At 38.4% G+C, this 24,843-nt stretch overlaps 1 protein-coding gene across 2 annotated transcripts in view; it reads left to right on the top strand.

Annotated features, from left to right (window-relative positions):
* The window catches only part of adcy7 (adenylate cyclase 7), a 54,731-nt gene that overhangs the window by 1,623 nt on the left and 28,265 nt on the right, over positions 1–24,843 (top strand). For both annotated transcript variants that reach the window (XM_044029939.1, XM_044029940.1), the window contains exon 2: positions 23,329–24,046. In XM_044029939.1, the coding sequence (XP_043885874.1) occupies positions 23,882–24,046 (165 nt within the window). In that variant the 5' untranslated portion in view covers positions 23,329–23,881. The remainder of the gene's footprint in view (positions 1–23,328; positions 24,047–24,843) is intronic.

Here is a 24,843-nt window from a genome sequence, read left to right as displayed (position 1 = left end):
TGTATGTGCCACATTAAAAAAACAATTCTGAACAAGAGAAATGCTGTATTAGATCATTTGGTGCATGACCCCTCTGTCCTTTTAACTCCTTAGCTTTGATTAGAAATGTATAAATGTCTTTAATGTCTTTAATGTTTTTAATCTTTATTTTTTTATTTAGTTAAAATATTAATTTTCAATTACTGGCTCGTCCATTAAAAAGTAATAAATAAATCGCACATAGATGGGTGGATTGCTTTGTTTTTGTTTGTCTCGCAGATTCCTACCACAAGCCCAGTATAACTTGGATGAATTTTGTTTATGGCATTCATTGCATTAAATGACTCTGGGTAACTACTTCCTAATAGGTAAAAAAATCCATGATGAATTAACACTGTTAGTTGCTTATGCAAGCGCTTCACAAAGGCTGCAGATAACCATAGTGTTTATAGCTTGGAGATAAATGTATTGAGGTCTGATGGTGTTCTTGTGTTACTTGTCAACACAGCTGTTTCTACATGGACAACATGGGCACCAGAACATTTTCCATGCTTGTAATGCTGCAGAAAAATTGATGTGATCCTTGTGAATGCAGCAGTCCACATGACAATTCATTGGTTTTGTTTATGTGCAAAAATATAATTCATCTATGGCTGTGCTCACATTACCACCCACAATGTTCAGTTCGGATTTAATATAAATCTGATTTGACGGTGACATTGTTGTTTGGCTTTGCCCTGCACCGGTGCAGGTTGATGATGACAATGCTCTGTTAAAGTGTAAGCAAAACGCAAAAAGCTGCAGGAATATAATTATAACCATTCCCATACATGTTGCATGGCCACATGCCACATATTGGATATACAGTATATATACTATGTAGGGCGACATACTGCAGTGACACAATTCTGATTGGAAAATCAGATTTAACAGTCAGATTTCTGTGTACAATCAGATATGAGTCACTTCTGTCTTAAGTACCTTTTTTAGACTTTTGGGTACCAAAGAGGAGATTGTGGATGTTTCCTTACACTTGATTTGTTAGCAAATGTGAACAAGCACAGAGCTGTAATTTTCATTCTGATGGTGTAAATACTGGATTGAAGCTGCTTACTTGCATGTCAGGACACCACAAAGTTCTATATTTGCTTCAGCTGAATCCACTCTTTTCTATAATTGATAGGGCAAATCATCTGTCTGGGATGAATATAAATATTATCTTTTGCTAATGTGAGTAGCCTTAATCAGTGCAGTTCTTGGACTGTAACTTTTCCTGGCATCGTCAAAAGCACAGGAGAAAATAGAGCACTATTCCAGTCAAATAAAGATTGCGTAGCTGTACAAATATGTCGTGAAATCAACAATTTGTGTCTCCACTAGATATGCAAATGAGAGCGGTTCTGCTAATTAAAGCTGTTTGCTAAAACTTAATAGTGATTGCTGTTTGCAATTCACATTGCATTACTTCTTTTATGTTTGCATATGTGTGCCAGGGGTGGAGTGGCTCAGTGGTTAAGACCGGTACTCTGTATGCAAAAGACATCATGGTCGCAAGTTCAAGTTCAACTCCACCTCTGGCTGATTGTACTCAATTCCCTTGTAAGTCGCTTTGGATAAAAGTGTCTGCTAAATGACATGTACTGTAATGTTATGCAAACAATAACACATTTGCAAAACCCGTGGTGACTGGATTTCTTTGTGATAGGGCTGTCACCTTATATTACATTAAAACATTATTACACTTACTATTAGTCGTGTGAGGTTGAGCTCTTGTTGCCATCCCTTTGATGCCTCCTCCACCACCCCTCTTGGGTGGGGCTAACATATGAGCTTGGAGAGAAATTGAAACGGACGTTTGAATTTAAATTGACAGCCCTACTTTGAACTATAATACACGATTTTAAAGGCTTTTTAACTGATCTGTAGTTCGGTATTGTTCGGTTTGATTCCTGTGTGGGCCGTCACGCTCAAAAGTCTTCCAGTGACGACGCTCAGTACTCAGTATCAGCTCAGCTCACTTGGAACCTCGCCAGAAAAGGTACCAAAAAGCACCAGGTACTATCCCTAAAGGAAATGCAAAATAAACTGAATAGAGTTGAGCCATTCAGAGTCATGCTAGATCTGTAGATCTGAAAGTGCCAATAGTGTCACCATCTGCATGGGGATGATAGAGGAGAAGTGAGGGTAGTGTATCATTTGGATGATTACATCAATAATCCCGTACTCCATTCTGTCTTAAATTGGTCTAGCAGTAGCTGGTTTTCTGTGTTGACAACACCATTTGTATATAGATTTATAAATAAATAGAAATAGTGGATGTAAGGAAAATGTTGTATCGCACAAGTATATGCAAGAAATCCACAGGGTTGAAAATCAATTGAGAGAGCAAGCACTTTTATTTTGATGTATGGAGCTCATTTGTGTGAGTATAATGAGTATATAAAAGCAGTAGGCCGGGTTAAATTCTTTGTCATGGATCGGTGGATCAATACATCACTGCAATGCCCAGGCACTCACGTATAACTGCTGTAATTTAAATGGTGACCCATACATTGGCATTTGCCATTGGTGTGCCATTATTCTTTGTGTGGCTGTGATGTATCTCATTCTGACATGATGGGAGCTTGTTGTGATTGTGCATGTTAATGGACTGATTTTACAGTTCGATGGAGATGGACAGGGGCCGTCTGTTGAAGGCTGTGCAGCATCGACACAAACACATGCTCACACAAACAAAAAAAGCCACAAATAGATCTGTGCTGTCCACGGTGATGACAGAGTCTATTATCCCCATCACTGTTTTGTGACCAGTGTCTTAATAACTGGTGGTGGAGGTGTGTGTGTGTGTGTGTGTGTGTGTGTGTGTGTGTGTGTGTGTGTGTGTGTGTGTGTGTGTGTGTGTGTGTGTGTGTGTGTGTGTGTGTGTGTGTGTGTGTGTGTGTGTGTGTGTGTGTGTGTGTGTGTGTGTGTGTGTGTGTGTGTGATTTTCCTCTGTCATGCAGCCTCAGCTGATGAACAATGTACAGTGCAGTGAGGTATGTAGCTTCACAGATCTTCCTGTAAAACATTGGTCAGCAATTGGTGGCCTGTGGGCCAAAACTGGCCCGGCAGATCATCTAAAATTATTCGCTTATCTTCATAAAAAAATTTTAATTTCATATCGAGTTCAGAGCTTTTATTCTCGAAAAAATATGAACTTCTTCAAATAGATGTTGATGCTAGAATTAACAGTGTAAAATAAAAATAAAAACACTGCTGTTGTCAAGGACAGCCAGGTTTGCATAATGTTAGGCTCAAAGAAGATGCAGTAATTCTTAAAATCGAAGTGATGCACAATAAATATTTATAGTACAGTACGAGTATGTATCTCACACGCATTTGTCTTTGTAACAAGCAGGTGATTAAAGACAACATCCACATTATTGTTCGCTTAAGCCAGCAAACGTGGGTTTTTGTTTCTGACTGAAGGCGTTTGAAGGCATTTTGATGAAGATATGATGTTTTTGCCCAATATTGTATTGCTTACAAAACAATTGGCACTCGACCACATTTACTTGCTGATCCCTGCTGTAAAACTATTGATTTTAGTTAACATTTTAAATGTTATAAATTAAAAGGATAGCCCTTCTTGGAGCTGCAATGAATAACTGATTAGTGGATTACTAAATTAATTTTTTTTTTTTTTGTGAAACTTAAATGCTTAATTTTTTGGTTTCTCTGCTCCATACAACAAACAAATCATGGTTTGTGAATATAGCAAGACATTTGAGAACACCATTTGGGGGTTTGAGAGACATTTTCTGGACATGTTTGGATATTTTCCGGACCAAACGACTCGATTAATGAAGAACGCAATCAACAGTTGGCCAATTACGAAAATAATCATTAGTTGCAGCCCTACCCCCTTCCCTATGCTTTTAAATGGATATAGCACCTACTACTTACTGTTATGTCCCATTCATAGCAACCAACAGTGATGCGTTAAGAGTCCTTTGGACATAGTGAGAATCAGATCATTTGGGTTTTTGTTGACGAATGTGTGGAATTAGGTATTATCATCAGTGAGTCTTCTTAGTTATACTTTGTTATGAGAACAAGCATTAGTTCTTGAGTACGTGCTGCTTGTCTCTTTTGAAAAAAAAGAGTGTTTGGTGTGACTCCTCTTGCAGTTCAACACGTTACAGGCATTATCACAGAGGCTAAAGGATATGCTGCAGACTTGTCACCTACCTGAACACACTCAAATGAATCTGCAGACACACTTGCATTCAGTGTGTGGACAGTCTCGGTCTGACAATGACAGTGACCTTCACAGGAAGTATAGAGAGCTTCCACAGGAAATGTGAGAGTAACTTTGTGTAGGTTTGCTGTAGATGGAGGGATGGTACTGTCTGTCGAGCAAAGAGAAACTTGAGCTCTTTTCTTGAATTGATTTTAGTTTGACTTTTATTTAATGACCTTTAATATTACCCTTTTTTTAAATTTGTTTGTAGGAAAGTTCCTTCGAAATTATGTTATTAGTGAACTGTGGTGTATTTATTATAGATGACACTTTTGACACAATAATGAAAATAGTTGCATACTTAGATTAGAAAACTTAAGTGAATTTCAGAATCTATGTAAAAACTGGGGTTGTGAGAAGAAATTTTAATGTTTTTCCATAAAGAACTTTAACAGAAATCATTGAAACATCAGACTTGGGTGTGTGTATTTTTAGGCAAAACACCTCTTTCTAATCATTCATCCTCACATTGTGTCATCCTCTTTAGAGCAGGCTCTCTGCTCTCCCCCTCCTCGGGCCTGAAATGAGAAGGGGTCTCTTAGTGGACAGTGTGCTAATCCCTGAACACACACTGTGGACTAATCGGACTCATTAAATCTCGACTGTGGTGCTTCGAAGCTGGAGATCAGCACTAATCCCTCTTCACTACAACCTTTTAGATGCACGTTTCAAGTGCTCTTTCTCTTCTAAATTGATCGTGGCAACAAACCTTCATTACCTTTTACATTAATTAATTTGCGATTCTGTGGTAGTTGTGCTTGTTTATGTTGTTATTTGGTTAAGCAAAGACACCAGGTCCAAAGTGTCCACTTTTAGCTCAAAATGATTCTCGACACACTGCATTCATCATGTATTTTTTGACAGCACTTCACACTGTTACACATGGCAAAGACATCGAGGTATGAAGTCAAAACAAACACTGGTCATCAGTTCACTGGTTGGTGATTCAGGACTCTTATCTACTGCCAAGCTCACTGGAACCACCAAACTCTCTGCTTTGCTTTTGTACTGATGAGGCTTGTTTGATCTATTTATAGTGAACCCAACTTCATCTCCTGTATATAGTACTTATTGCTTTATGTGTGTGAGGGTGGAGTGTTTGGGTGGACGTGACCTTTACACGGGTGATGCCCCCTCGCCATTTCTCACTCCCAGGATTTCCTTTATATTGTGAAACTGTTGGAAACTTCCCACTCTAGAGAAATAAAGAACACGAGCAGGATGCCAGGGGGACCTGCCTCTATAAAATCACTCAAGGCTCAAATGCCTCTATCACTGACGTCATCATATCTGCAGGAGACTCTGTTTCACTTCTTTCCACTGGAATCTATGAGCAAACAAATTTATATAATGGAGGAATTGGACCTACTGCCTCCAGCAAGTTCTATAGTGTATTGCCAGAGGCGGTGTTTTGTGTCGAATAATTACTGCAGCCCTTCACCCCATCACAAGAGGACATCATGCTGTCCTAGTGTGGGATGCACAGTGAACTATTACTTACAATTTCTCAACATTTTCCAGTTTCCTATGGCAGATCTGGCTCTTGGTTTTCACTGTCACTATATCAGTGCCTGGAACTACACCAAACTATCACCAAAATGAATTGTCCTTATCTGAGAGACACTAAAAACACTGTTGACTCATGAGTAATGTTGGAATATTTCTTCATGAAGTCAGATTTATGTTGAATAAATTATGTGATAATAACAATTTAAAGCTGTAAAAAAATGCAACAGTGGTTTGCAATAGCAATGCAAACCATGGCAATAGTTAAAGCTTTGAGAGGTCAGCTCTAAACAATGTGTGTCTACATATATATATACAGTATATATATGAAAACAATTGATGGTAAATATTGTCCTTAATTATAAACCAACTTATACATTATCCCTGGTGCAGTAATTTTTTTAAGCTATATAAAGTCAAAAAAAGATATTTGTTCCTTTTTTTGTTTGTATCAAGGTGTAATAAATGATTTTTAAATTAAACACACAGGAAGGTTTGGAAAACAACATCATGAAGACCTTTTACAAGTTCATTTAAAAGCACATTAGTGAAATGAAGCATAATGCCACTGAATATTCCTATGGCCGCCACAGTGACCAAGTGGTTAGCTTTGACTTAACAGGCTGAGATTGTTTTCAATGTGTGCAGTGTGGATCCTTTTCTCATGTCTCATTTTTGTTTTACCTGTTCAGGTTGTCCCCTGCCTTTGGCTCTATGTAAACTGGGATTAGCTCCAGTGGTTCACGCAAACATCATGTGGAGGATATAGTAGACAATGAATTAATTAATGATTTATTACATTTTTTTTTGCAGAGGTTAGGTCAACTTCCTTTAGTTTAGATTGAAGAAATTGGCAAATCACCAGTCCACAAGTTGTGCATCATTACTTTCTGTAATGTGGTGACCTTCAGCCTTTTTCCCCCAGTCTACTTTGCACTGCTGGCAGCTTGTTAGTGCACATGTAAATTTATGCATCTCTGCACATCCTGGCCACATTTTTTAATTATCAAACTGTGCATCATCATGGTTGAGAGAACTCTTCTATTATGTCTTTTATCATTGTTAGATAGCGGGGAGATAACAGGAACTCATTGCTAAAGACAACAACTAAAATCATTGGTTGCAACTTAATCCATAGATCACCAGGTTTTCCAGAAAAGACAGTTTTCGAGAAGATCCCACTCTGTTTATGTGCAAGTCGTGCATGTTCGTGCCTGTCACTGAATATGCTACCACTGTGTTGGCATCCGTGCTTTGATCCACAAAGGTGATGTATCACATAAAATTCTGTGCCAGTATTGGATTGCACAGCACTTACCTTTACATGAACCCTTACCACAGCATTATGTGGACCCACATCCGGTAAGCTACACTGTCAGTGCAGGGCTTTGTTTCTATGGTGATAATAAAAGTAGTCTGACGATTCATTCATGTCTGACAGTTCATGTTCGTGTGTAGTGTCTCTGTCCACACATTACAGCAAAGTTTTGCTGATCTGCAGTGACATTTTTCTGAAGGCATGTGTTATGAAATGTGCTACTCATGCTTTTTTTAAATGCTAGGCCAGCATTATGTTTCTACATATTGTTATATTAATGTTCTAGTAACTAGGGGTGGGGAAAAAAAAATACTGTTTTTTTCCAGACAATTTTAAAAATTGCTTCCATAATCATGATATTTCTACTAGCTGGAAAAAAAGACAGTTTAAAGAAGCTGTTGCCAATTTACTTTTGCCTAAAAAAGTATTTGAAGTTCTGCTTATCAGGCTTTTAAAAAATGTTTCAGTTTAATTTGAAGCATGTCAGTTTGAAGGCTCCCATTTGTGCTGTGTCCTGTTTTGAGAGGCTCTATTCATTTCGGCTCTGCAGCATTTTATCTTGTTTTGTTCTTGAACTAGCTCAGTGAACACTCAGTAGGCAAAGCTGAAAACACTTTTTTTTTGTAGATTGTATATATCTTAATATTAGCAGATAACAGATGGCAGATAAATCTAGTAGTTAACTTAAGAATATTGTGTTGTACATGCTATGTGCATCTTTACCATTCGATGTAGATAAATGTCTGACATATGATGTGAATTGATTTTATTTTGGAAACATAACTCGTGGGTTATTGTGTCAAGAAATGTATCGTTCAATTTTGGTTTCAGGAGGAAAAGGGAATTGCACTTATATGTAATATTGAATTGTAATATGTGTTGATTGAACCACTATTAACATAATGTAACCTCTAATTTTATTTTGCATTTATTGAAAACTTCCACTAAATGTTTCTCAGGAGGAAAGCTCTTCAGGGGCAACAAAGGGCCGTGCCCATTTTACTGCTGTTTGGAGTAGATCAGTGCTGCTGCCATGGGGAGTTTTAGAGTGCCTTTTAGAGAAATTACTATTGTCTGTTAAATTGTTCCGTTTTCTGAGCACCTTCTTTAACTACAGTCCCTTTTGTGAAAATACTAATTGCAACCTGTGTTCAGCAGTTAAGCGATAAAGTGTATTTCAAAAGCAGCACACACTCAAAGTGAATCATTTATTTATAACCATAAAGATGCAATCAATTATACATTCAGAATCCTGTACCTTGCAATCATATGCTTGTGATGCCCTGGCGGGAGATAATGTGTTGACTCTGAAAATGCTGCAAGCCACTGTAGATTCGTATGAAATAACCTTGTATGTAACTTCCTGTAATGTCATGTAAAATGTTGAAATACCCTGCAGCTTACTTGCAAATGCTCTTTTTTTAACATGGATGGTGCTGATGTGTGGGTGTCTTGCCCTCTCTCTTTTTCCTCTTCCCATTTTAATTTCACAGTTTTTTTTCTGTGCGCTTTCTCTGGTTCAAGGACATTATGTAAGGCTTATGAAAGCACTGCATCCGGAGAAGTGCCATTGCGATGCTAAGTTTGCACAACTCACTTTAGAACTGAAAAGCAGCTCACCTTTGAAAGATATTTGTCACGGAGGACGCTCAATGAAAAGAGGTTTCTGTCGTGCTGCAGATAAACAGCTTTTAGGCTGGCACAAAAAATATTTCTAATATTTTGATCATCCATCTTTGAGTCACCAATTTAGTCATTGATTTTTGAAGGATCTTAATGTGTTTATGTATTTATTGATATTACCTGTTTTTGTCTTTGTAAATCTCAAAACATCAGCTTTTAGTGCGCACCTTAACAAGTCTGACATATTTAATTATACATTTGACACACAGAGGTCTGCTATTGGTTAATGTGATGTTGTGTTAGTATGTGTATTCTCTCTTTCAGAATTGTGTGGTCTTTACATGCCACAGGGAGGTTTGCTGGTTCAACAAGCCATTCCTTGTGCTCAGCTGGTTAATGAGTGATTAGCCAGGGATGGCTCTCTGTTCAAGGAGACAAAGTGGGAGATGATTGATCAAATGAATCGAGTGTGGACAATAAGAAACGAAAAAGCGAGGGAGACGGAGAGATATACAATGGAAAATAGGCTGGCTTGGTGTTTGCTGCTCACTTCAAACTTCACTATGTACCAGATAATATCCAATTTTTTTCTTTGCATTTGAAATGATTTGTGAATTAATATTGTGATAATGAAAATTTAGATAAGCAGCACTCGGAAATGAAAGAAAAAAGAATAATTAATAGAAGGTGATGGATGCATCTTTTTTTGACATTAATCAATTTAGTATCATTCAATTTTTTATCATAACTTTTACAATCAATGAAATGAAATTACATATTTTTTTCACATTTGGAAATGAAACACCTGTTTTTACAATTGAGGACGGTGACAATAAATATTTTAGCTTTATGTGTGTATACGGTGTCACTGCGTCCTTTGTCAGGCTGTCACTATGTCTCCATTCATGTCACCATTTGGACTGCAGTGACCTGATGGAGCATTCTGAAGATTTAGGCTCAGATGTCATGTAGAGACAGACTCTAATCATACTCCATTAACGATGTGTTTTAGCTTTGTTATCTTGTGGTAGTATCACCCTGTTCACTGATGAAAACAGGGTGACGTTTTTGCTGGGCAAAATGATCTGTGTAATATATTGTGACTGGGTCTCTCCTTTCTTATCATGTGATTAAGCAATTTCACTCTTTACTTTTATGGCTTTATCTTTTAGTACTCCAATTGCAATCTATTTTTAGGTTGAAGCATGTGGTTTTTGAACTGAGTCTACTGCAGCTAAGGTCAGCTGAGGCTAATTGCATGAACATGGTTATTAAATAACCTGGAAAGTCTAATCAAATCAGGTTTATCACCAAATTGCCACAAACATCATGTCATGGCATCTTGCATGGTGAAGCGGGGTTCTTGCAACATAATGGCAAGACTGGTATCGTCCATACAGGCATACACACAAGACATACAGTACAAAATATGGGAAGAAAAAAAAGAATCTCACTAATGACTGTTGTATTGACCTTTTTACATTTGGTTCTTGAGAACAAGCCTTTCATTATAGTTCAGTTTGTTGATCCTTAAAAATTCTGTCACTTTGAGTTCAGTGGTTGTTTTCATAATGACTTCCATCTGTTTCTAATTGTGCAGTGGCTACAGGTTCCCTTTTTAAGAAGTCGTCCTTGCACTGTTGTTGGGGAAATGAGTCACTGTTGCCAAGGAAGTGAGATGGTGTGCGGTCCACTGTATGTCACAGCGTATGGCGGGCCTTCGCTCAATCTGTCAGAGCATCGAAAACCCACTTGCTCTGCTGTTTAAGCTCTTCTGCAGAGGTGCTTTCAGATTTGGAGGGAAATGAAGAGTGGAAGAGAGAGAGAGAGGGTTCAAAATGAGTGGGAGGGATAAAATCGTAGGATTTGTTGAAAAACTGGTGTCGACAGGTTTGCCAGAGCTGCTTTGACACTGCTGAAGTTTACATCGTAAGATATTGTTAAGGTGACAGTGTAATCTAGAACATTTGGGAGTGGAATATGATTAGAATTACCTACATTCTTCTGTGTGGCTCATATAATGTATTCAAAAGTTAAAATCGCTAACAGCTATCAGTCGATTGAAAAAAGATTCTCTCTGTTCCTTCTTCAGAAGAAGTCTGTGTGATGCAAGAAAATGTGTGTGTGTGTGTGTGTGTGTGTGTGTGTGTGTATAGGGGTGGGGGTGGGGCATAGGGGGGCAGAGAAAGAAAGAGAGGTTTCCCATTTCTCATTGCAGGTGCTCTGTGATGTTATGAGTCATGCTTTTCAGTGAATTAGAAAGTTCCACTGTCCCCCAAGCTGGCCACTGTGTCGTCATTTTTAATTCAATATAAATTAAAAGCAGGTGATGGTGATCGGAGTGTAACCCATTTTATTAGGTTTGATTGATGCTACAAAGGTTAGTCCAATAAATTGGAGTTATACAAAAACAATAATTCCATAATAAAATTTGGCAAAGTTTGCACTAGTGCTGAAACAGTTACTCGATTAATTAATCGATCACTAAATTAATCGTCAACTATTTTATAATCGATTAATCGCTTTGAAGCTTTTTTCATTATTAAAACAAGATTTCTGATTTCAGCTTATTAAATGTGAATATTTTCTAGTTTCTTTGCTCCTCATAACAAAGAAATCATTAAAACGTAAAAATAAATAGACACTCAAGAACATCATCATTTCCAGGTTTCATTGATCGAAGTTTTTCAACATTTTATGACATTTTATGGATCATTTTATGGACCACGCAATTACTCGAGAAAATAATCGTCAGATTAGTTAGTTAGTTGCAGCAGTAGTTTTTACTCTCTCTGCAACTGGTGTCCATATACCCATCGAAAGATGTTATGTGAGGCGATTGAAGCATCACTCTGTAACACCACTGTACAGTTGCCAATTGTCACAGATCATGATACATAAAGCTTATTGATGTTTATCAGCTTGATAATTTTTTTAATGTGTCTGAAAATAGTTAGTAGTAATGATTTAGTAGCTAATGTGAAAATGAAATGTTGGAAACACAAACTACTTCCTCGACCAGATTGGTGATTAGCCCTTGGACTGGGACCTCACAAGCATAATTTCATTGTCTAAATGTTTTAGGATGTTGTGTATCCTTTTTTTCACCACCTACATTGTTATGTTATCACTTTCTGTGGCAGCACATGAAAATTACCAATTGTTTGCTCTTTTGAAGTGAACAATATCTATCTGTTGTCTTTGCTAAATATGCAGAAAAAATCATGTTTTTTGTTGTTGTTTTTTGTTGGGGGTCATAACTATGAGTTCTCCATACCTGGATGAATCTGTCTAAATGCAGCACAGATTGAGACTGTGACTCATCTGGGAAGGGCTGCAGTGAAACTCCAGTCATCTCAAGCCAGTCCTTTTGAGAAATCCGGCACAGCAGACAGATGCTCAGTGGGAGTAACCTTGCCTTCACCCAGCTAAGCCAAAAAACTCAAAAACTCTTCTTCCCACTCTGCCGCAGAAACCCCAGGAGGGGTGCTGCTGCCTGTAGACAGTCCAGACTGTGTGGCTGCTCAGCAGTGATGCTTTCATTCACATTCCTTGGCAAAACATAAAAGGGGTGGCTTTTTACAAAACTTGTAACTCTAGCCACCGTTAGACTGCCACAGACAATGCATCTATTGAGAGTCAGAGAGCGTAGCGGGACAACACAGGGCCAATGTAAAGACTACCTTGAAGTAGAGGCTAGATGAAGACTGGATGTCGGTTGCCCGTAAAATATGGTGCAGGGGCAAATATGATTGCAGCAGTGCTAATGAAGACATGTAATAAAGAGGCGAATATGCTAGTTGTTCAGTTCCCCAGGCTCCCTCCCTCTGGCTATCCATAGCTACAAGGTGGAATTTGAGGTAATGAGATCCCTCTGTGCTCCTTATGCGTCACTCCCATCGTCTGACCTGTCAGGTGCTGCACAGCTGTAATTGAAGGCTTAGGACAATTTGCCTTGCCACACACTGCTTATAGCACATACAGTCAGCATCTCTTTACCTTGCTGCAGGTGTAAATTTTTTGTTTTGGGTACAGCTTTTCATACACTTTTCATACACTTTTCATACACTTTTCATACACATCAGTGAGTCAGTTCATAGTTTATAGTGATAAACCATCCCAAAGTTTTCGTTAATGGCAATAGGCTACATCCTCTGGCTCGGAGTGAGCTCCTCCTGCACCTCATCAACAAACATCATGACATCATGTGGATCTTAGTTAAATCTATTTTTTGCGCACCAAATTTTTATCTGTTTGTCTCTTTTACATTTGACACTCATTATGGATGGTGCAACTAGCAAATTAGGACTTTAAAAAGATATATAGATATGTATTATGTCAAAATTCACCTGCACATAGTAGGGATTACACAAGTAAGAAGATACAAAGTACAGCTGTATAGTACATAAATAGGAAAATAAGTGTAACATTAAATAATATGAACTCTGTAATATAGATAACAATTGATAATATTGTATCCAAAAAAGAAGTTTTGAAATAAAAAGTATGTACATCAATCTGACTTCATGGAGTTTATGATTAGAAACCAACCAATCATGTAGGAGAAACTCAGAGTAACAGCTGATGTCAGATGAGGTCGTGCCAGGTCATGTCTCTTGATCAAAATGCATCGACACTGTTTATTGTGGCAAGAGTTGATTGCAGTTAGAAAACAAATTAGGCACAAATTAAACAAATATTGAACTTATTGTACGGTGCCATACAGCAGTCAACAAAAAGTATGACATTGGAGGTGGAGACCAAAGCCTTAGAATAACCTTATCCAGGTTTTCTGATAAACTCATTCACACATGAGTGGAAAATAGTTCAAAATGTACACCAACTGAGCAACAGCCAACCTGTAACTAAACAAAGGACTCTTTTCTTCTTCCAGACCTTTAACACCAGCAGCACAGACTCTCAACCACAGTTACACCAGGTGCACCTCAATCATCAGGGATAGAGGTTGAATTAGACTAGTAATTTAAGCAATATAATTATTCGGTAGTATGGGTGGAATTACTTTGATGACATAGTTTTGCTATTTAAGTGAAGTGTTTTGGAGCCTGAACTGATTTTCTCAGTACAGAACATTGTTTTGGTCAAATTAGGATCATTTTAAAGTCACAGTACAATGTTGCTGTAATTTTTTCTGTAGTGTTCACACTGCTGTCAATCACTAAGCTGCTGTGAATTACAGATTAAAGTTTTTTAATCGTCACCCTTGAGAACCTCTGCTAAGGCCCTCAGGGTTTAACTGTTTGGCTGAAGGGCAAGTTATCAGTTATCAACACCCTCTCACCTCAACCATCTTACCCTCTTGTTATGGCACAATTGGAAGCCTTGAATACTTGGGGCAGGAACTTGAACCAGAGCAAGGTGGCATTTATAGGTAATGCAACTGCAAGGACCATTTAGTTATTTACTCATATTCAAAAGAAAATATGATTTTACAGAGGGCTTTACCAATTCACTCCTACAACGCTTGGATCCCATCCTCCCCTGCACCATCCTGTTTGCCTTCCCACTCACAACCACTGCATAAGCGGTTATTCTGCAGCGGTGAAAACAGTTTATAAGAACATTTTAATTTGCTAGGATATTGCTGTGTTAAACCCACACACATTACCGTCAAAATGTCTGCAGCAGCTGTTGTAAATAAAACAAGACTAATTGAAAAACAATTGCTCACATCACATGAGCAGGGAGTATGTTCAGACAGGCTGCTGCTGACCACAGAGTTGGAGAACACGTTCATTCAAGTCACAGGCAGCATTGGCATTTTGTAGCAGTTAATTGAAAGTTTATTTTGTAGCATTGCATACCCCACTACCGAATAAGGTAGGACTAGCGTGAATGAATCTTGTTTAAAGTATTTATTTTTCAAAATATAATTATAAATGACTGCAGTTAAGTAGGTAGAACAGATGTCTTTTTAGTGGAAGGTCAACATTGTGATTCCTCAACTTCTCTGGTTTACATGCTGTTGTGTCTCTGAGTAACCCACATAACCCCAAGTTGCTCCCGTGGCTGTGTCAGAAGCTGGTGAGTGGGTGTGAATGTTGTGTGCTTGATAAAGTGCTGCATAGCCACCCACCAACCACTTTATTAGGCACACCAGTTCAACTGCTTCTCAATGTTAATGTCACACAAATATCTTGTTCGAACTGAGCATCGGAAAAGGGGGTAGAACAACCATCTTGACGCATATCCAGTTGTCTGAGCAAAAATGCCTTGGAAAAAAGCCAAACTGGTTCCAGATCATAGAAAGGAAACAGTAACTGCCAACTGTAAATACACTAACCACATGTTCCAACCAAGGTATGCAGAAAGACCATTTCTAAATGAAAGTAGATGGGCTACACCAGCAGAGGAGCACATCAGGTGTTTTTCCAGCCACTTTGTCACGTGTCCTCAGTACCTAAGAAAGTGGCTGAGTGTATATGTGCTATATTAATGTTGTTAAAAACTAAAACAAAGAAACAAATAATACTGTATATTTCAATGATGATGATGACTGCTAAAACATTAGTTATGATTCATTCACCAGTCTTATCACAAGACGACCCCTTTCAAGAATAGTGTTATTGGGAGCATCAAAGATTAAGCAACTGAATTTTTGAAATACGGTTATTATAGGGATTTATGCACAGAGCCTGCCAAATGTCAACAAAAGAATCAACAATAAGAAACATCTCTGGACAACTTTTTATTTAAAAGCTTGTCTGGGAGTCCTTCTGTATTTCCAGACAATTTACAGTGATGTCATTTTGGTAATAGATGCCAAATGTTCTTTTCTAGATTAAATATTTTCAAAATTAAAAAAAGGACAGATGAAGTACTTCATACATGCGAGAAAACCTACAGACTGATGTGATAACCTCCCTTTTTTGAGAGATATTATTGAATTCAATTATCAATGTACCTCTGCTGTCACAGCCACATTGGCCTTCATATGCTTTTAATTCTGTAAAAACATTAATTCATAAGCAAAGTGAAATATATTCCCCGACACAGTCAATTATGTACATACAGTGTAATCTGACATATTTTCTTCCAATGCATTTAAAAGCAGTTTTCTGTATGTCTAGTCAACTTAGAAATATGTATTATGAGCAAACCAGCTACATGAGTTATATGAACCTTTATTAATGTCCCTTATTTCTCAGGGGGAAACAGAAAAGGAAACACAAGTGGGACATCTTTCTCATTTCCATTACAGAGTTGCATTTGTTTTGACTGTCCACTGTACAGGCTGCATGATAGACATTGCAGTTGACAGATGAGGGTGTGGTGAATTGGCTCATCTCTTGCACTTGCACACGCATGCACATGCACAAGAAAATTGGTTTGCAAGTCAAGTATCATCAGATTTTCCTGTAGCCCTTGGAGCACTGCCCATTCCCAGTGTCATTGTGCATGTGGTGTGTTTCCCCAAAGATAACTGAGAATGCATTTTTTGAGGATGATTGTCATGGAATATGTTTTCCCTGTTTGGAGGAATCGTATCCTAATTAGTTAAAAACATTCCATTAATGCTGAAAGTTAATGCTGAAATCTTCAGATGAGAAAATATGTTGTTTGTTGTCATAGTCCAAAAATATCATCTCTTTGTGATTTTGATTAAAAGAAAATGACAGTAAATATGTAGAAACAATGAGTTGTACCAGTTGTGACCATATCACAATCACAGTATTGGCCAAAAATAAGTGGAAAATGATTTTTCACCACATCTGCTCTGTTACGCACATATGAATCAAATGGTTAAAACACTGTCGTTTGTGAAGACAATGCATCAGATGGCCCTGTCAGCAGTCAGTGCTTTGTGGTAGCTGTGAAAATTAATGTCATCGGGTATCTAGAACTGTCACCTGTGTTTCTTGCAGCAGCTCTGCATGATAACCACCCAAGGTTTTGTTTGGCTGTGGTCTCTACTGTGATGCATGTAGATGTTAAGGCTTTCTCTTTGAATAGCAGTGCCGCGAGTAAGCTGGCTGGCATACTGAGAGATTGTTATTGTTTTCTTATTGGTGGTGATTGCGATAGAAGGGGCCCTACTACTCCACAGATACAGGATGGAGTTAGGTCCAGTTATGAAATCTGAAATGGGGATTGTGGCTGACTGCAGCAGCTGGAAACAATGGTCTGTCTCCCGCTGTAGTGCATTCTTTTCACCCTGTTTTTCTTCTCAAGTTTTTTCCAAATGATGAAAAAAAATCAAACAAAAGATTCCATGTGTCGCATCTCCTGCATGAGTGTATCTTGGTATATATTACATATATAAAAGGCTTAGCACAAACAAAGTAGCACATGACTGAGCTCACTGATTCCTGTAACACATATCCTTTAGAATTCATACTATGTGTATGTTGAACATTTGGGAATGTGAAGTGTAATTAAACCCCTTTTATTTTAAGGTGAAAGCCAGTATATATGTATATATGTATATGTTATTATACATGGTGTGATAAAATGTTTTATTTAATTTTGCTCTCGGCGGTTTGAGTTCATGCTTGCATCACAGGTTCACTATTTCATTGCTCTCTTGTCTAATCAGTGCAAGGCTCATTGTCCCAGTGTCTTCACATGTACACCATGTGAAACACGGTGTGAGCAGCACCTTGTCAGACAGGCTTTGGAGTTTGGAGTTCCCTACCAGACCTTGCCCCCTCACTACTCTGCACTCTCCCTCACTCCCTCACTCTCCCTCTCTCTCACACTCAGGTCTCAGTCCATTTCTTTGGCATTTTTCAAAATCAGACATTGTGTGGAGTTAGCTTCAAAAGAGGTTACCAAGTTAGAATCTGCAATCATTTATGGGTCAAGTTATTCCTGAGTTGGATGTTTATTGGGTTTGACTCCAAGACCTGGGTGAACACGCTAAAGGGTAAATCTTTAAAGGGGGTCTTGACTGTCTGAAACACACCAGCCTCAGTATTTTTTCGTAGCTATGGTTATATTTTTCAAAGAGAGGGGTTGTTTTTTGTTCAGAACTTTGCAAGGTCTCTTACTTTCAAATGATTGATTTCAGCACAACCGGTTTCACTGAATAAGACAGACCTCTTACCTCTTTTCCATAATTGAGATTTCCCTTTTGTGAGTAAGCAGGTGTTTTCAAATGCAAACAGTCAATGTCAAGGAAATAGCTTTGACTAATTTAATCAGTGCCATTTTAACTCTGGGTTTTTTCCCGTGGCTGGTGTATTTAAATCAAAATTCCACATATTTTTCAAATTACTCTTTATTTTGTGTCGTGCTGTGACTTGATAGCTTCACTTATGATGGTGCGTCTCTGTTTCAGTTTGTGGAAGTAAATGTGAAACACTTGAGCAGTAACGGCCAAGTACGTGGCACTCTTTCTTGCACTTCCTGTATTTATTATAGGCAATGGCATTTGAAGCTTAAATCAGCTCTGAGGTAGCATCCTGTTAATATTGTTAGGTTTCAGCAGCTCCTTCTGGTGAATGCTGCTAATTCAATACCAGTAGACAGTACTTGGAGGAGAGAAGGGGAGATGGGGAAGGACAAGAGGCTTAATCTAATCTGTCTGGCGCATTGCTGTACATACATCAGTCTTCTGTTTATGGAAACACTGTGTAAGAACAAGCTATTGCATGATTATGGAGCCAGTCTACCGCCAACCCAGATCTGAAAGTCATAAAATATGTCCCATATACACACTGAAAAAGCACAGGTCAGTTTATTCTACCAAAGTATTTTGTATTCTGATTTTTCAGTTTCTTAAATGTAAATATTTTCTGGTGTCTTTGCAACACATAACAAGGAAATCATTCAATCTGAATAATTTTGGTTTGTGGACAAAACAAGACATTTGGGAACATCATCATTTCCAACATTTTCAACATATTCTGAACCAAACAATTACTCGATTCATTGAGAAAATAATCATTAGTTGTAGCCCTATTTCTGTGTGTTTTGCATCAAAGTGTTATTGTGAAACTATACTGTTAAAAATAACAAAGAGAGCCATCTTAAATATGGATTGAATTTGGACTCAGCACTCAAAACCAAACACAAATTAAAAAATATTTTCTTACTTCACGAGGAAATAGTCTACATAGCTGATGTTCAGAACTGGGGTTGATTCAGTCTCACTGAACTTTATCCCTTTCTATGCAGCGTGAGCTGAGAAAATGTTGTCCTTTCTTTTCTTAAAGAGAGGTCATCCTTTTTTGTCCAGTGTATTGAATGCCAACACAAAGACGACCATAAAAAAGCGGTGATTTGCTTCGGAAAGAGACCTGCCTATTTGCTCTCCATGAAAAGGCTTTGAGTTGGGTATAGGTTTGTTGAAGCCTGACCAGATCTGAAGATAAGATTGGTTTATTACCAATGAGGTGATTACTTAGCAGAAAGGGAAAGGACTGACGTTTCCCAGGCAGCATTCATCCAGAAAATTTCTTGAACAAATCCCCATCTAAATTGAAGATCTTTCCAAAATAAAATGCTCTGACCTTCAGTCAGACCGACAATGAAGAAGAGCAATTAGGTCATGATAAATAGCAACCCTTCACCTGATCGTTGGCAACCTCATTTTAAAAAGAATAGGCTAAACCACAGAGCCACAACAATAGAGAATATCTCAGTTTGAACACTGAGGGACTGCACAACACTGCATGGCAAACCTACAAAAGCTTGTTCTCAGGCTGCCCAGCAGCTTTATTCTCTGGGGGTGATTATTAAAGCATAAATTGCAATCATAAGGGCCCAGGAAGTATAGATTCCCAAGTCAGTTAGAGCTAAAACAATTACTCGATTAATCGATTTGAAGCTTTTTTCATTATTAAAACAAGAATTCTGATTGTTTCAGCCTCTTAAATGGGAATATTTTCTTCGTTTCTTTCTCCATATTACAAAGAAATCATTAAAAATTAATAATTTTGGTTTGGACAAAACAAGACATTTGAGAACATCATCACATCAACGTTTTTTTACCATTTTCTGCCATATTTATAGTATTGATTCTTTTTCCAGTATGTCGTGGTTTGTTGTAGGGGAAAACACAAAAAACAACAACAAAAAAAGTTCTATGCTTGTTGTTTTCCCATCTCTTTACCTCCTCTTTGACATGGGGGCCTTAATGTTCCTGCATCTCAGCAGTGGGTGCCCAGTGACGTTAGTTGGTTTTTGTATGGCTTCTGTTCCAAGATTCAGTGACGCCACTTTACAAGGCTGCTATGTGATACTCTCAATTGCCAGGCTTTCACAGTGAAAGGCCTGGCAGTCAATTCAGTGCACTTTCAGGCATTCATCCCCACTCACTGAGAGGCCCGGCCCCATTGGCGCATACATCCCTGATCCTGTCTGTTGTCCCCGCTAAGGGTTAAAGCAAAACCACAGCTTTGATGCTGCTACATGCCTGCAATGGTTTAGTCTAAAACGCACCAGTGGGGCCACAAGCTTGAATATGTGGTGAATGAGAGATTTCTAATGTTAGCTGTTTTAAGACTAGATAAAACCTTTTAAATACTTACTGTGTGACTTTGATCATCCCTTTAATGTTATTCTATTAGCAAGGTTGTGCTTTAAGGTATATGCTGTCACTGGTCCATGGTTGTACCTAAACTTGTGTCCCAGTAGGTGGTCGATCAGAAACACTACAAATATTGGCATTTGGAAAGGTGGGCTGCAAATATTTTTTGGTTATTCATCTATTTCTAAATTAATCACCAACTATTTTGACAATCGATTAATTGCTTTGAATGTTTTATTTAGATAATTTCTGACTTTTCAGCTTCTTATATGTGAATATTTTGTGGTTTGTTTGCTTCATGTGATAAATAAATCATTAAAACTGAATCATTTTGGTTTGTAGACAAAACAAGATATTTATCAACATCATCATTTCAAGGTTTTTCAAAATTTACTGACATTTTATGAACCAAACAACAGGTCGATTAATCCAGAAAATATTCAACAGATTCATCGATTATGAAAATAACTGTTAGATGCAGCTCTAGTGGGAAGTAACAGAATTGACAGGAAAAACAGCTGCACGAAGATAAGAGCCATCATGTGGAGGGAGATAACTGATGGGTTTATTTGTGTATGGTTTCTTCTAAGGGGGAATGCAGATAAAAAGAAGAAATGCTATCCAGTCGTTAGCCGATAAGTAGTTCCCTTGAGATCTGCTGGAAGTATCATACTTCTCTCTGGCATGCACTGGTCTGGATTGTTTCTGTTGTGTTTTGCGCTTCCCGTGTTCTTTTAACTAATGCGTTACTTTTCTTTACATTCAAAGCACTCAAAGCTCTTCAAAGTCATCAGTTCACACAGTGTTAATGAAGCTTCTCAGCCCTGCATGACTTGTTTTTATCAGTAAGTCAAGACAGCAACTTTGTGCTAGTAAAGCGAGACAGTTACAAACAGGTTGGAGTATGACTGAAAATAAAAGCGCTCAGAAGTGGGAAAAACAACAATAAAACTGGTCATTCACGTTTGATGAGATTAATGCTTCCCTGTTTTCAGATGAAGGACGTGGCATGCACATAATGTTTCTGCTCACAAAAAACATGAGCAGAAACATTACTCAAAACATTACTCAAAATACTGACAAGAAAAAAACTCAAGAACTAACACATTGCATCTTGAATATCACATCAGTTTTGTTTTTTGTTGTTTTTTTTTTTTTTTACCAGAAAACTAGAGTAAAACATTCTGAAACAATCAATGTATAAAAAACATGTGCTTTTTGCCCTTGCAGTACTGAAATAAACCAATAATTTCATTTGGACTGCATGGAATGAATAACTGGTGTACCCAACTGCATACTTTGTGCACCTTATGTGACGTTTGTATGTAATTGTAGTCTTCGCAACAAGCCAGAGAGGCCTTAAATGCTGAAGAAGAGATGATAGCCAGATGTTAGCCAGCGAGTCACAGAAAAATGGAGAAAAGAGAAAGTGCAACTGAAATTTCCACTTCAGTTACAAAGACCTCCAGCCACTGATGGCTTTTCCAGACTCACAGAACCTAGCTTTAACTGAACATTCCCATGCTTTTTTTTCATCATAAAAACTATAAATGACTGACACATCCACCCCTGCCTCATCTGCCATTTATGATGATATTTATGGTAAAATATTCAAGAGCTAGACATGGCATTTAGTAGTTAAGTGGTGTAAATGATTCCTCCAGTGTAAACAGCAAGTAAACATGTACTCAGGATCCTCCACTCAGACCAGCTGGTTCTTATTGATGCAAGAGGAGGACATGATCCCCCCCCACCACCACCACAGTGAGCTTTGTTTTACCTCCCTGCTCTTTCTTTAACTTTTACTGCCCTCAGTCTGCGGGTGGTTTGTTGTCTGGTGCAGGGGAGAGCTGGCTGGATGCTGTTCTATCCAGCAGCAGCAATGAAAGGGAGAGTGTGGCTGTAAACTACCACTGGGCCAAGTCAGTCATTGCAGAGCTTAATGTGGAAATGCATTTGATCAGCACAAGATTGAAGCCTTGTGGCTGATGCTTCACTTGCACAGTACAACAGGTGTGTGTGTGTGTTTTGCTGTCCCCTCTCTTTATGGCACATAGCATCTGTCACAGTTGCTATGTGAGGCACAAACATAAAGACAGGCATTACTCTCACGGCACACCAGGACAGTGATGTTATCAGCTGGAGGAAATGGGGTTTCTATTGACAGTGGTGCGACGTTCACATTGTTTCTATTGACCTTCCAGCCAGAGTCTCCTCTTCTCTCTCCCAAGTGACTATATATATTAGATTTTTCATAAGCTACTACTGGACAGTTGCAGTTGAATATCTACTCTAATTTTCATTCTCTTCAATTCCAGGAGAATTCGAAAAAGCAATAGTTTGAAGAGATTAGGTCAGTCGACTGTATATCCACATTGTATTTTAACAGAACCTTTCTGCGTCTCCTCTCTGTTACGGGGGGATAAATAATAATAACAATAATAATAATAATAACAATAACAATAACAACAATAATAATAATAATAACAACACTTGATGGAATTTTAGGTTTTATTACATATTTAGTCCTAAAGGTAAAAATGACAGGAACTCAGTGGTGGTTTCCTGTTTTCTAATTTTTCTGTAACCAAAGCTTTGGATGTGTCTTAATTCAACCAGGAGGGAGAGTAACAGTTGTGTTTGTGTAGTTTGTCCATGCGCAGCAGTTAATTCACCAACATTGTGTTGTTCAGTAAATGGCATCAAAGCAACTGCTCTCTGTAGCAGTGTGGCCCTTCATTATAGCTGCCTTCTGTGATGTTGCGATCAAAATGAGGCAGAGCCCTGAGGTAAACAGATGCAGGGTTTTCTGGATTGTGGAAATTACAAAGATGTTTATACATAAGCATGTGCTCATCAAGTGGATATTTTTGCCTCAGTATTTCCAGTGGATCACATATGGTGACTGATGACTGATTAAACTTTTTTATGTAAGATAAAGCCGTACATGTTGTTTTTAAAACTAATGAAGTCATATTTTTTGACATATCATGAATACCAATGATAAATGTACTCAGGTCTACAATATTGTAATGCATTTTCTATTCAGTGAATTGTCTTGGTTTTGGTAATGATATGTTTATAGTAAAACTTGTCGTCTTTTCTTGCCCTCTCCCCATCTTCCAGGTGCCTCCTGAGGAGTGGAGCTGTTTCACCAGTCTGTTGTATCCTGAATCGTGGTGGGGTCACCGATGATCTGCTCATCTACTCCTACTTTGCGCCTGTTCTTCCTCCTTTGCCCTCTCCTCCCTTTTCTTTAACTCCCCTCCCCTCCTATTCTGTCTTTCCCAGCCCCAACCTCAGACCCAGTAAAGGGAGCAACACAGAAGCTGGCAAAGGATGAAGCAGGACTGTCTGCCAACATCAGACAGAGGATAGAAGACACAAAAGGACCATCGAAGGGGAGGGAGAGTGAGAGACTGAGAGGACGACTCTTGTGGAGAGCCACCATATAGCTGTGAGAGATAACAACAACCCTCAAGATGCCTTGCCGAAGGAAAAACACAAGTTTCACTTGAGCATCATGAGCTAGCAAGGTGCCTCCAAAAGACACAAAACTGTGGACTTCTATTCAACAAACTTTGGACTCGCACACCTAAAAAAAGTTGTGGAGCCACTCACTCCTGCTCTCTGGGGCTCCCTGTGAACACCTGCTATGCCTCTGTGAGAAGTCTGAACCATGCCAGCCAAGGGGAAGTACCTGCTGAATGACCAGGAGCTGAAAAATGAGGCGCTGTACCGCAAATTCTCCTGCATCAGCCAGTATCAGCCGCTGGTGCTCCTGCTGGGCCTCTCCATGATCTCCTGTGCAATCCTCCTCATCCTCTTCTTTGCTCTTGGACTGGTGAGTCTACACATCCACATGTTTGGTGAGATTTCACATTAGTCCCTATTTACTTTAAGTTACTAACTACCTGTATATGCAGATGCTGGAATGGCATATGTAAACACAGCACTGTATAGCATTGAAGATTTAAAAGTAAATTGAAAAATGTGTCTCTGTGCGAGTACATAGAAAACAGTAGGTGAAAGCCTGTGGGTCAGTCGGCCATTGAGGCAAAGGAGGGATTGATTTGTGTTACTCTTAAAATCCTCTTGTTTTTTGCAAATAGACATTTAGCATTATTAATATGCGCCATTTAAAATCCGCAAATTCTACAAGTTCTTTGGAAATATCTGAGAATATTGTGTAGTTTCACTGGCTCCCTTTCCATTATTAATGACTTCATCAGTGTTGTATAAAGTAACCTGTTTTAAATAACCTACATGGAACTGTTAGCTGGAGCAGCACAGGTAAATCACATTAGTCAATCATGACTTTTATGGATACATTTTTCAGATCAACAGGCGATGTGATGACATGATTTTTTGACATGAAAATGCACTTTGTCAGGTGGCAGTTGGTACAAAGCAAGATTATTTATATTCATTTATTTATATTTCATGCCTTTATGAGTTTTCAGCACATGTATATAGTGATTACAAAACATATGTGGGAAGTAGCATTGTACATGACATATCACAGCGTTTACTAATTCTGATCTGTGTGTTTACAATGACATACAGCTTATGTTATACACCCAGTAACCTCCTTCACATATTCAGTCACAATGACTGCAACTCATTTCCCACAGGTTTACT

Source organism: Solea senegalensis, linkage group LG7 (genome assembly GCF_019176455.1).
Source record: "Solea senegalensis isolate Sse05_10M linkage group LG7, IFAPA_SoseM_1, whole genome shotgun sequence".
Lineage (NCBI taxonomy): Eukaryota > Metazoa > Chordata > Actinopteri > Pleuronectiformes > Soleidae > Solea > Solea senegalensis.
Note: the sequence above shows the minus strand (reverse complement) of the source record. Positions and strands in the feature narration are given on the sequence as shown.